The sequence below is a fragment of the Sus scrofa genome, chromosome 2, assembly GCF_000003025.6.
Source record: "Sus scrofa isolate TJ Tabasco breed Duroc chromosome 2, Sscrofa11.1, whole genome shotgun sequence".
Taxonomy (NCBI): Eukaryota; Metazoa; Chordata; class Mammalia; order Artiodactyla; family Suidae; genus Sus; species Sus scrofa.
In genome coordinates this window covers 24,561,216-24,575,291 of record NC_010444.4, presented here as the reverse complement: position 1 = coordinate 24,575,291, position 14,076 = coordinate 24,561,216, and the positions used below count along the sequence as shown (strand labels likewise).

The following is a 14,076-nucleotide window of genomic DNA, read 5'->3' as shown; positions in this document are numbered from 1 at the left end:
GTCTTAGTGAGCGGAAGCTGTGTCCCCAGGACTGCTGTGCGGTTAAGTACAAAATGGGGGGGGCATGTCTGAAGAGGGCAGCACAGCCCAGAGAAATCCTTGCCCCTGCCTCTTTGACCATTTTTTGCTGAAGCTGACATGAGAGTGAGGCAACCTCTCACACATTAGCTGCACCCAGAGGTACTTTGGGGGATAAGATGATCTAAGAATTATAAAGGGGATTTGAAACAGAGACCGTGGTAGGTCTACTGAAATTCATTTTTGAGTCACCCTCACACGATTGCTGCAAAGGGCTTCCAGTATTCTCCTTTTACAGAATAGTGAAGTGGTTAAGGACATGTACTCTGAATCCCACTTCACTGTTTAGGGGCATGTATCCTTAGGTAAGTTTCTCCATTGCTCTAAACCTCTGTTGTCTCTCTTTAGAGAAGATAATATCAAATGCACAAAATTGTGATACGTGAATATCCAAAGTAATAGGTAAAGCACTTAGACACTGCCTATTGCTCTGGATAACTAGGGGCTAATATGATCCAGCCTAGGCTGTCGATGAGGAGATTACAGCTCATAAAGTGTAAGTCACGTATCCAAGACCCAAGGCAAGGTTTAAATCCTGGTCTATTGAGTTCAAAACTCTAGGAGCTCCTGTTGTGGCTCAGTAGGTTAAGAACCCAGCACAGGGTCTGTGAGGATTCGGGTTCAATCCTTGGTCTCGATCAGTGGGTTAAGGATCCGTCATTGCCGTGAGCTGTGGTGTAGGTTGCGGATGCAAGTGGATCTGGTGTGGCTGTGGTGCAGGCTGGCAGATGCAACTCCAATTCCACCCCTAACCCAGGAACTTCCATATGCCGCAGGTGCAGCCCTGAAAAGAAAAGAAAGGAATGGAAAAGCAAGGAAAGGAAAGGAAAAGAAAAGAACTCCAGTAATGTAAACATGGTGTTGTTGCAGGGAGCACAGAATTCCCTGACTGAGAACTGACCAGGGAGGAGAATTCTGCGGGTGGTTTGGTTACCATTTCAAAATTATAATAAAAAGTGCTCAGATAGTTAGCATTTGATGAGTATCTGCTAAAGGTAAACACTGTCCCAAGTCTTCTCCTATAACAAGTCTCACTATAACCTCATTGACTCTCAGAAATGACTCTTCAGATTTCCAGCTTGCAGGTGGGGAAACTAAGGCACAGAGCTGCGGGAGCTTAGCACAAGCCCGAGCTTATGTTGACAAGATCATCTCCAACCCAACAGCCTTGGGGAGCGAACTGGCAGCTTTGGCAGTGCTCCAGCACACACCCATGTGTGGGTCTTCAGATCCCCCAGTTAAGCTTCCTGAAGAGCCAGGTGCCAGCTGGAGCTGGGGGCTCCTGGCTGGTGATTGGCTGCCATCACTGGTGGTTAGCCCTCTGGGGTGGTGGGGGGACCGGGAAGGACAGGGGAGGCTGATAAATAAAGCAGCCATCTGCTCTGAGGGATGGGAGAGCACATTTTGCCTTCTCTTTGGTAGCGAGTAATATCAACCGAAGTGCAGACATCCTAACACTTTGCCCAGGCAGCCTGCTGAGCAAGGTAACACTCATCCTTTTCATGCCTTGAGTCACAATATTTATGACATTTTTATGTTTCTCATTAGAAGTACTTGGGCTTTGTTCCTTGCGGGGAATGAGAGGAGGGAGCAAGGGACGCTGGCGTACATTTGACTTTTCTTGCTAATGTACGAAAATAGGAAAGGAACCAGAAACCAAGTTGAGGAAGACACTGTACGTTCAAAGAGAAGACGGAAAATATCTGAATTACTGTAAATAAATGCTGCAGGCAGAGGAAGTGTTTAAGGAGTGCTTCTTGAGTGGATGTGTAAAGCAAATCAGCAGAAGGAAAGGTGTGAGACTCTTGAAAAAAATATTGTGCTGGTCCAGGTAATAAGAGTAATCAGGAGCAAACAAATTCCAGGGCGGGAGGAAATGTACTTGCCCAGGTATTTGCCAGGGAGTGCCAGGAATTTCCTGAATTATATAGGACCAGGAGACCAGTATTTCTCAGTGTGTGACCTGTGGGCCACTGAAATACAGCAGGATCATTGAAATGCTTGTTAAAAAATATGATCTCTGGAGTTCCCGTCGTGGCGCAGTGGTTAACGAATCCGACTAGGAACCATGAGGTTGCGGGTTCGGTCCCTGCCCTTGCTCAGTGGGTTAACGATCCGGCGTTGCCGTGAGCTGTGGTGTAGGTTGCAGACGTGGCTCGGATCCCGCGTTGCTGTGGCTCTGGCGTAGGCCGGTGGCTACAGCTCCGATTCGACCCCTAGCCTGGGAACCTCCATATGCCGCGGGAGCGGCCCAAGAAATAGCAACAACAACAACAACAACAACGACAAAAGACAAAAAAAAAAAAAAAAATATGATCTCTGGACTCCACCCCAGATAAATTGAATCAGATTCTCTGGGACCTGACGATCTGCCTTATTTTTTTAAACCCAAGTTCCCTAGTGATTCTGATACAGAGCAATTTTGAGAACTGCCACGGTAGAGCCCTACACAGAAGTTATGTTCTTGAACAGGGTTCCTGACCAGGGGCTGAAGTGCTTCAAGCAAGAAGTTGCCTGGAGGAAGCGTAAGAATCTTCAGGTCATCTTGTAGATGCCTGAGACTTATAAAAGGCTTTTGATACTATCGTTTTTTGATGATGGTGTTTGGCAAAGAGTAGACAATAATATTTGCGGAGTGAATGAATGAGGGATTAAGTGGGACAGGTGTGACAATAAAGGATCACACCTGGGCACACCGCAGTCACTCGAACTTTGTGTGTGGACCAAGTGGAATATGTTAAGAGGAGAGATGACTGACCAAGGGCCAGCTCGGAGGTGTGTGTAAGGTGTGTGTGTCGGGGGAGCTTGGCAGGGAGGTGGAGGAGGGGCTGCTGTAACTCTGCCCCCTGAGGTTACTGATGATTCACTAACACAAATAACAGCTTCTGACCCTGCCTGACTTGTCAAAATGAATCCGTGCCCTTAGAGAGAAGGCCCCTGGTTGCTGTGATGGCAAGTGATGGCAATACTCAGAGGGCAGAGCCCGATGGGAACAGCTGAGCCAGCAGCAACCACCCTGCCTTGTAGAGTCTGGTCCACTGCTGAAACCTTCTGTTAGAAGAGAGGAAATCAAGCATTCACAAAATTCCTGAGTGTCAAAAAAAAAAAAAAAAAAAAAAAAAAAGAAAGAAAGAACGAAAATGACTACAAGATAACCCATAATCCTAACTTTATGTGCTGTCAACAGGTCCCTCTTTTAGTCCCCTTTCTGCGTGTTTACCAGAAGAGAAAGATAAGCTAAGAATGGTAGTCAGATTTGCAGCTTAGCCAATTAAAAATTTTTTTTATTATAGTTGATTTATATTGTTCTGCCAATTTCTGCCGTTAACTTAGCCAAATCTTAAATTTTTCTGGGGGGAAACTATAGAAAAGTGACCTTGGTACATAGAAACCTAGGCTTTAAAACATTTTTTTCCCCTAAAGTGAATAGATCACAAAAATTAAATATAAATATAAAGCAGTTGAGTAGAAAAGCAATCTAATAAATAAATTTGATTTGGATGTCAACGCTAGTAACTGCATGGTGATGGTACTCTTTCCATGGTAGTATTTACACAGATATAGTTTAGGCAGATTTTGATGCAACATTTCAGGCCACTGGGAGTCAGGAGAGGATTGGGTAGGGAGAGGAGGCAGTTCTAGGGATCCTTCCAGTATGCCTTGAGGTTGACTTACTCATTGTGAAAGTTCAATATTTCACTTGATTAGCTCTACAGATGACCATGCAATTATTCATAAGAACTCAAAATATCGTCTCGGAATTCCAGAGAACTAGTGCATTAGAAAAGGCAGGGAAAGAGTTCCCTGGTAGCTCAATGGGTTAAGGACCCAGCATTGTCTCTGTTGTGGCTCAGGTCACTGCTGTGATGTCGGTTCAATCCTTGGCCCAGACACAGGGAAAGGAAGGGCTAAAGAAACAAAACACATGGAAATAAGTTCAAACCAGTGGGACAGAAGTGACATCCTTGCCGCTGATCCTGAATGTAGGAACATAACTGAACTATAAGCAACTTTGAGGCGTTGGTCTGACTGCAGTTGAAATACTTTTGAGGTTAATGAGGCCTTTGAAATGGTTTGGAACTGTTTAGTTCTCACACAGTCCTGCATATAGAACAGTGTAACAGGATTTCCTTTTCAACCAAGACTTGGAAATTGGCTTTTCGTCTTTATGAAAAACATGAATCTCTGAAGCATCATGCATGCAAGATGGAACAAACTTCTGTGGTTGAAAGGGATGACCTAACAGGAAGCTTTGTTAGCAGCAGTCAGGATCACCCTTGTGGCTTTCCTTTCCCCTCCCCCAAATCCCACCCCTGGGCAAAGTGTGTTCATCAGAGGATTAGTCTCCATACCACAGGACAATAACAATATCATCAACTTGGTTAGTTAGTTAATTGAAGGGGAAGCATTGTTTGATATAATTGGCGGGTCAAGAGCACTAACCCAGGAAAATATGGAAAATTTAGATTGTAGTTTGAAAATACAATTGCTGTTTTTCCAGTCATGCTGATACTAAGGAATTTTGAGAATATTGTGCTAATTGGGTCTAGAGACACTCAAATGGCATTTTTAAACTTTTTTCTACAGCTCTGTTGAAGCCTACACCACAACCCAGGTTGCTAGGGTTTCCTGGAATATATAATGGCCAATGTTTTTTTTGAAGAAGAAAATTATTACTCCCACCTCTTCTTATTACAAACGATAGAGCTAATGACCAGTGCCCAGTAATGACTTTTGGGATGGCCTGTGTGAATTCGACCTGAAACTACTTGAATTTTTCATCTTAAAAGTCCTTTGGAGTCTCTGTACATGCACACTGTGGTTTGTTGCAGGTTTAGAGAGTTCTGTGGGTTTTGTTCCTAATGGAGACACAGCCTTATAATTTACAGCAGCGTTCACTAATTAAAATTGTAAGCATAATTACTATCCATGATACTTGTTATTAGTGTGCATTCATAAAGCTCAAAATTCACTTCATCCTTTCAAGTAGCGAGTAATTAGTTTCTTTGGATTTGTAGCTTTATCATCCCTTTATGTCCCGTTTCAGAGAAATAAACAACCAACCTCCTGGCAGACTGCTTTAAAAAGCTGGAAATACATTGTCCAGCTAGTGCAATGAGACTGATACAGCGCGGAAAATATGACTTTTCTTTGGTTTTAGTAACCAGTTTTTCCTTGCATTTATTCAGCAGATAACTATTGAGCATCTAATGTGTGCTAGAAAGCTTGGGGGAGACAGAGATAAATCACTCAAAGATTCCGTCCTAAAAAATGTCCAGGTTTTGGTGGAAAGGAAATAATATCGTACATAGATAATATTGTACATCAACTATATCTCAATAAAAAAGAATAATTTTTATAAAAGAAATGATTGGACACATATATGTAAAATAGACCATGGTGATGATGCGTGAACGCAGAAACATGTAAATGGACAATGCCACTGAAAGAACAGGAAATGACTCTGTTTTCTGTATATGATCAGCCCTAACATAGTATATTAACATAGGAAGCCAAACAATTAACTTTCTGAATGCTTTAATAAATGAATAGGCGTTCCCATTGTGGCGCAGTGGTTAATGAATCCAACTAGGAACCATGAGGTTGTGGGTTCGATCCCTGCCTTTACTCAGTGGGTTAAGGATCCGGTATTGCCATGATCTGTGGTGTAGGTCGCAGATGCGGCTCAGGTCCCAAGCGGTTGTGGCTCTGGCGTAGGCCGGCGGCTGCAGCTCCCCTAGCCTGGGAACCTCTGTGTGCTGGTTCTGGAAAAAGGCAAAAAAGACAAAAAAATAAAATAAATAATAAAATAAAATAAAAAATAAATGAATAATTGAATGTACTAATTGGTATTCCTTCCAAGTTGCATCAGTGGGTTATTTACATTTTTTTTCCTAACCTGACTTGTCCTTATTGCTCCCAGGTACCTCAGCCAGCATGGCTGTCTCTTTGCCACCCACTCTGGGACTCAGTTCCGCCCCAGATGAAATCCAGCACCCCCACATTAAATTTTCAGAATGGAAGTTTAAGCTATTCAGGGTGAGATCCTTTGAAAAGGCACCTGAAAAGGCTCAAACGGAAAAGCAGGATTCCTCCGAGGGGAAACCCTCGCTGGAGCAATCTCCAGCAGTCCTGGACAAGCCTGGTGGTCAGAAGTCAGCCCTGCCTCAACCAGCATTCAAGCCCCATCCAAAGTTTTTAAAGGAATCCCACGAAGATGGGAAAGCAAGAGACAAAGCCATCCACCAAGCCAACCTGAGACGTCTCTGCCGCATCTGTGGGAATTCTTTCAACACCACTGGGCACAAGAGAAGGTATCCAGTCCACGGGCCTGTGGATGGTAAAACCCAAGTCCTTTTACGGAAGAAGGAAAAGAGGGCCACGTCCTGGCCAGACCTCATTGCCAAAGTTTTCCGGATCGATGTGAAGGCAGATGTTGACTCGATCCACCCCACTGAGTTCTGCCATAACTGCTGGAGCTTCATGCACAGGAAGTTTAGCAGCACCCCATGTGAGGTTTACTCCCCAAGGAATGCAACCATGGAGTGGCACCCCCACACCCTAAACTGTGACATCTGCCACATTGCACGTCGGGGACTCAAGAGGAAGAGTCAGCAGCCAAACATGCAGCTCAGCAAAAAACTCAAAACTGTGATTGACCGAGCGAGACAAGCCCGTCAGCGCAAGAGGAGAGCTCAGGCCAGGATCAGCAGCAAGGAACTGATGAAGAAGATCGCCAACTGCGGTCAGATACATCTTAGCCCCAAGCTCCTGGCAGTGGACTTCCCGGCGCACTTTGTGAAATCTATCTCCTGCCAGATTTGTGAACACATCCTGGCCGACCCGGTGGAGACCAGCTGCAAGCACGTGTTTTGCAGGATCTGCATTCTCAGGTGCCTCAAAGTCATGGGCAGCAGTTGTCCCTCTTGCCACTATCCCTGTTTCCCTACTGACCTGGAGAGTCCAGTGAAGTCTTTTCTGAGCATCTTGAATACCCTGATGGTGAAATGCCCAGCAAAGGAGTGCAACGAGGAGATCAGCTTGGAAAAATATAATCACCATATCTCAAGCCACAAGGAGTCGAAGGAGACATTTGTGCATATTAATAAAGGGGGCCGGCCCCGCCAGCATCTCCTGTCCCTGACGCGGAGGGCTCAGAAACACCGTCTGAGGGAGCTCAAGCTGCAAGTCAAGGCCTTCGCCGACAAAGAAGAAGGTGGCGACGTGAAGTCAGTGTGCCTGACCTTGTTCCTGCTAGTGCTGAGGGCGAGGAATGAGCACAGACAAGCTGACGAGCTGGAGGCCATCATGCGAGGCCAGGGTTCCGGCCTGCAGCCTGCTGTTTGCTTGGCCATCCGCGTCAACACCTTCCTCAGCTGCAGCCAGTACCACAAGATGTACAGGACTGTGAAGGCCATCACGGGCAGGCAGATTTTCCAGCCTTTGCATGCCCTTCGGAATGCGGAGAAGGTCCTTCTGCCCGGCTACCACCCCTTCGAGTGGCAGCCACCTCTGAAGAATGTGTCTTCCAGCACGGACGTGGGCATTATTGATGGGCTGTCTGGACTCTCCTCCTCTGTGGACGATTACCCAGTGGACACCATTGCCAAGCGCTTCCGCTATGACTCGGCTCTGGTGTCCGCTCTCATGGACATGGAAGAAGACATCCTGGAGGGTATGAGAGCCCAAGACCTTGACGACTACCTGAATGGCCCCTTCACTGTGGTGGTGAAGGAGTCTTGTGATGGGATGGGAGACGTGAGTGAGAAGCACGGCAGTGGGCCGGTCGTGCCGGAAAAGGCCGTTCGGTTTTCCTTCACAGTCATGAAAATCACCATCGCACACGGGTCACAGAACGTGAAGGTGTTTGAGGAAGCCAAGCCTAACTCTGAACTATGCTGCAAGCCCTTGTGCCTCATGCTGGCCGACGAATCCGACCATGAGACCCTGACGGCCATCCTGAGCCCTCTCATTGCCGAGAGGGAGGCCATGAAGAGCAGCCAGCTAATGCTGGAGATGGGAGGCATCCTCCGGACTTTCAAGTTCATCTTCAGGGGCACCGGATATGATGAGAAACTGGTCCGGGAAGTGGAAGGCCTTGAGGCTTCTGGCTCTGTCTACATCTGTACTCTCTGTGATGCCACCCGCCTGGAAGCCTCTCAAAATCTGGTCTTCCACTCCATAACCAGAAGCCACGCGGAGAATTTGGAGCGCTATGAGGTCTGGCGTTCCAACCCATACCATGAGACGGTGGATGAACTTCGGGACCGGGTGAAAGGGGTCTCGGCCAAACCCTTCATTGAGACGGTGCCTTCCATAGATGCCCTCCACTGTGACATTGGCAATGCAGCCGAGTTCTACAAGATTTTCCAGCTCGAGATAGGGGAGGCGTATAAGAACCCCCATGCCTCCAAGGAGGAAAGGAAGAGATGGCAGGCGACCTTGGACAAGCACCTCCGCAAGAAGATGAATCTGAAGCCCATCATGAGGATGAATGGCAACTTTGCCAGGAAGCTCATGACCAAAGAGACTGTGGAAGCAGTCTGTGAGTTAATTCCCTCCGAGGAGAGGCATGAAGCTCTGAGGGAACTGATGGACCTTTACCTGAAGATGAAACCCGTCTGGCGATCGTCATGCCCTGCTAAAGAGTGCCCGGAATCCCTCTGCCAGTATAGTTTCAATTCGCAGCGTTTTGCTGAGCTCCTCTCCACCAAGTTCAAGTACAGATATGAGGGCAAAATCACCAATTATTTTCACAAGACACTGGCCCACGTCCCGGAAATTATCGAGAGGGACGGCTCCATTGGGGCATGGGCTAGCGAGGGAAATGAGTCTGGGAACAAGCTGTTCAGGCGCTTCCGAAAAATGAATGCCAGGCAGTCCAAGTACTATGAAATGGAAGATGTTTTGAAACATCACTGGTTGTACACCTCCAAATACCTGCAGAAGTTTATGAATGCTCATAAAGCATTTAAAAACTCAGGGTTTACCATAAACTTGCAGAGAAGTTCAGGGGACACATTAGACCTAGAGAACTCTCCAGAATCTCAAGATTTGATGGAATTTTAAGCAGGGAAGCTGCCTAGGCATTGGTTTTGCAAATGGGTTTTCTCTGGGTTGCATGGAGAGCTTCTCCTGGCACCCTTAACTCCTGGGTGTGGGGCTTCACCACCCAAATGGTGGTAGGTTGATGAGGCCAGAGATGGTGAACCCATGTCAGGAATAGGTAACTGGTAAGCCGATTGCTTGAGCTGTTTAGGGAGTTCAGAAAAGCAACAGGAGAAACCAGTTATTTGAAAGCTCCATAGCTGAGAACAGGGGTAACTGCAGGGGACCAGAGGTGAACAAAGATGTATGTGGAGAGGATTGAGTGATGCCAAAGTCAAAGCCAAGGTTGTCAAAGGACAGCCAGTGAAGCCAGAAAAGGAATTTGACTTGTGGTTTCCATTCCCCCTGCCCAAGTTATTCTAGTTTATACTGAGAGGTGTTTTTCATATCACTTTTGCAGAATTTTTTATTTTATAAATTTCACATATTTTGGCTTATTTTTTTACAAGATTTAAAAAAGGTTTTCAAGAATTCCCGCTGTGGCACAATGTGGCATCTTGGGAGTGCTGGGACACAGGTTCCAGCCCCAGCCTGGCATGGTGGGTTAAGGATCCAGCGTTGCTGCAGCTGTAGCTAAGGTCACAACTGTGGCTCGAATCTGATCCCTGGTCCGGGAACGCCATGGGCCATGGAGTGGCCACAAAAGAAAAAGAAAAAGACTTCTCAGATTTCTCTACTAATAATATCTTACACTATGCGACAATGACCTTTCAAAATGCTCCCATTTGGTACACTTATGTAGAATATTTTTGGAAAATAAGTCATTTTCTGAGTTTAAACGATGTCAGAATTGTAACCTTGAGTTTAGAAGATCATCTGCTACCATAGGTTTTTCTTTTTTTGTTGTTTTTGGTTTTTTGTCTTTTTAGGTCCGCACCCGCAGCATATGGAGGTTCCCAGGCTAGGGATGCATTTGGAGCTATTGCTGCCGGCCTACACCAGAGCCACAGCAATGCCAGATCCGAGCCGTGTCTGCGACCTATACCACAGCTCATGGCAACACTAGATCCTTAACCCACTGAGCGAGGCCAGGGATCGAACCCAAAACCTCATGGTTCCTAGTCAGATTCGTTTTCCACTTCGCCACAATGGGAACTCCCTAGGTTTTTCAATAATAACGTTGGAAGAAGAAAACTGTTAGCTGCAGTTAGTTATTAAATCTTGCAATAGTGTGTGTTTATTTAGCTATCAGTAGCCAAGGATGATTTTTATTTTTACTTTTAATTAATTTAGATTCTCCAATGTTTTCCCCCTACAATCTCAAAGCCACAGAGACTTTTAAAATCTGGGTTTTCTCATTGTATAAAAGCAGAATTAATGTCTTGCTGAAAATTTCTGCCAGGTTTTTTCCATATGAATCCTGGGTCAGTTTTGCTAAATCTGGTTTTCATGAAGGCTTGCTTTCTGCATTATGTTATTTATTTTTTAAATTATGATCGGTTTACTTTCAGTGTATTCAGTTATTTTTGAAAGCAGGATATCTTTGTACTTTTCTCACCTGCTAAGTTTAGATGGAAACTGCTTACAGTGGAAGTTAACATTTGCAGAGGTTTTTTTTTTTTTTTCCTTCCATTTTTAGAATATTTCCACATTCATTTTTCCTTGTTTTTCCCTCATTACCACCCTGTGGGGTAGCCATTATTATGATTCCCATTTGGTGGAGGGTTCAATGATTTGCCCAAGTTACAAGGATAGTAAATACCTGATCTGGAATTTGAGCTCAGGCCTTTTGTCTCCAAATTTCATGTTGTTTCTTCCACAAAAGGTAACTTTTTTTTTTTTAAACAAGGTATTTCATACCCCTTCTTGTTTAAGTTTTATATCTTGTATCTCTTTGCTCAGTGTTTTCTGTAAGTTATCCATCTTTGCCTCCAGTTTATTTCCAATGTCCTGCATCATCTTCAGCATCAGGTCTAAAGTCTTTTTCCTGGAGGCTGAGAACCTCCTCACCGATTAGCTGATTTTCTGGGGTTTTTCCTTTCTCCCTCATCTGAATTATAGTTCTGTCTTTTCATTTTTATAGGTTTTTGGCGTGGTGACCTTTTTACGGATAATAGAGCTGTAGCCTCTCTTACTTCTGGTGTCTGCCCCCCTTGTGGCTGAAGTGGGTATAGGGGTTTGCTGTAGGCTTCCTGATGGGAGGGGCTGATGCCTGCCCACTGGTAGGTGGAGCCGATTCTAATCCCTCTGGTGGGTGGGGCTTTGTCTCTGGAAGGGATTAGAGGCGGTTGTGTGCCTGAGGGGTCTTTAGGCAGCCTGTTTACTGCGGGGCGGGGCTGTGTGATCCCACCTGGGTGGTTGTTTGCCCTGGGGCTTCTCAGTGCCGACTGATGGGTGGGGCCAGGTTTTCCCAAAATGGCCACGTCCAGAGAAAGGCAGGCTGCTGAATATTCCCGAGAGCTTTGCTTCCAATGTCCTTCCCCACAACAAGCCACATTCACCCCTGTTTTCCCAGGATGTCCTCCAAGAACTGCAGTCAGGTCTGACCCAGGTTCCAGTGGAGACTTTGCTTTGCCCTGGGACCCAGTGCAGGTGAACGTCTGTGTGCGCCTTTTAAGAATGGGGTCTCCATTTCCCCCAGTCCTGTGGAGCTCCTGCGCAGAAGCCCCACTGGCCTTCAATGCCAGATGCTCCGGGGGCTCTTTCTCCCAGTGCCAGATCCCCACACGTGAGAGTTTGATGTGGGGCTCAGAACGCTCACTCCTGTAGGTGAGTCTCTGTGAACCAGTTAGTTTCCAGTCTGTGGGTCTTCCCACCTGGAGGTATTGTGTTGTTTATATCGCGAAACCGCCCCTTCTACCTCTTGATGTGGCCTCCTCTTTGTCTTCTGAAATAGGATATCTTATTTAAGGTTTCTGGCCCATTTGGTTGAAGATCGTTCAGCCTTTAGTTGTGAATTTTGTTGTTTTTAGGAGAGAAGTTGGGCTCCAGTCCTTCTATTCCACCATCTTACTCCCATCTCCCTAAACAAGGTAGTAACATAAATGGTTTGGGATCCACAATTCATCACTACAGTTCGTAATCTTGGGATTACATTTCTTGGGGGCAGGGATGGGTGGGCTTTGAGGTCATTGGTGTGCTTTGGGCCTTTTGATAGAAGAAAGAATTGCTGAAGTTCCCAAGAGACCCCCAAACCTCTGGTAGCTCCAGTTTTTAGAAACTATTGTCTGTATCCTTAGGAATTTGGGAATTGCCAATTTCTGGCAATTTAGAGAAGGCATGGGATTTTATATGCTAGTGAGTCATAATGATATGTTAGTGTTAATTAGTTTTTTCCTTCCTTTGATTTTATTGGCCATAATTGCCACTCTTCATACATAGTATATCAAAGAGCTTTGTAATTTAGTTGTCAAATGTGCATCAGTGATATCCTAAAGGGTATGCATTTGGTGCTTTTACAGGGATTGAACCTGGTATTTTCCGTTTAAAATATACAGCAGTTTTTCTTGCTTTTTCTATATAGACTATATAAATTTCAAAGGCATTTGTAATTTAGTTGTCAAAAAGATATACATATTTTAATTTTATTTTTTCTTGAAAACATTTTGTATTTTGTAAACTTATGGGCTTCCAAGCCACCCCTTTCCTTCATCCCCTTTAATCCTTACAGCATGTCTCTGCACTAATAAACAGCTACATTCGTGTAATCATCCTACTCCCTGAAGCATGTTGGCGTTGGTTTGTAGATTTTTTTCCCCCATATCCACTCTGTTACTCAATTGGTGGTAATGTAAATACTTTCCAATATTAAATCCAACTTTTCTAGCATTGCAGGAACTATTTTGAATGCATGTGACTAACAGCATGATTATAGCACAACCCTCCCAATAATCCCTTAATCAGATCACATTTTGATAAACCAGCAGGAACATCTGGCTGCGGGAATTTCAATATGTAGAAATGTTGCCTATGGTTGTTTTTGCCCTCAATGTTGTGATTGTAATATCTAGCCCTGGTTTTACATTCAAGTTTTGTTTTATGTTGGCAATGCCCATTGTAAATGCAACCATGTACTCTAGGGAAATTTACCACACTGAATGGAACTTTTTTTTTTTTTTTTTTTTTTTTTTTTTTAAATATAGACTGGGACTTGAGAAGTGCCATGCATTTTTCTCCCATGAAACCTAATTCTGCAAGTTTGCTTGCTAACCCACTGAGGTGCACTGCAGGGACCAGTGATAATGGCTGATGAAAATTGATGAATGGTTGGTATGAGGTCAAAAAGCACTTGGGGATTAATAAATATGTACTGAGAAGCAAGAGCAGGAGGAAAAGATGTCTTTTCCTTCCAGGTGAACTGAAATTTAGTTTGGCCTCAATTTGTTTTCACAAAATATATATGAAGATAAAGATTTTTTTGGTTGAGCTTGTGTGATCAAACAGAATTCAAATTACACACAGCTAAGAGGCAGGATTTGTCAGCACCAGAAGTGGTTGCGAGAATGAATCGCCATTTAGAGACAAGTGATTTTCGATTGCAGATATGTCTGTGTCTTCGGTTATGGTATGAGAGGTGGTCTGTTCTTTCAATGTTAAGAGATTTTTAAACAAGAGTGGCTATTTTGTCCCTATTTTAACTTTTTCATTTAACTATGTTAATCTACATAAATATACCTCAATCATGTTTGGTGAGATTTTTCTTTTTGTGGAATTGCAGTTCACTTTATTTCCATACAAATAATTGTAAAGTTTGTTTAATGGCTCCGAAGGGTCTTCCTCTTCTTTTTCTATTCTTTACTTTTTTATTTGGTTTCAGAAAAGTTCAGGTACTAGGATGCAAAGATTTAATTTGATGATTTGATGAAAGGGATCTGTATTTCCATGTCAGATATTTTTACATTGAAATATGTGTCTCAATACTTATTTTTATATTTTTGTATTTCTCTTTAT

At 44.4% G+C, this 14,076-nt stretch overlaps 1 protein-coding gene across 2 annotated transcripts; it reads left to right on the top strand.

The window, feature by feature from the left end:
* On the top strand, window positions 1,439–9,845 carry RAG1 (recombination activating 1). Of its 2 annotated transcripts, XM_021081425.1 has the most exons (2): window positions 1,439–1,562; window positions 6,002–9,845. In XM_021081425.1, exon 2 carries the CDS (start codon window positions 6,016–6,018, stop codon window positions 9,145–9,147), a length of 3,132 nt encoding a protein of 1,043 aa, XP_020937084.1. In that variant the 5' UTR covers window positions 1,439–1,562; window positions 6,002–6,015; the 3' UTR covers window positions 9,148–9,845.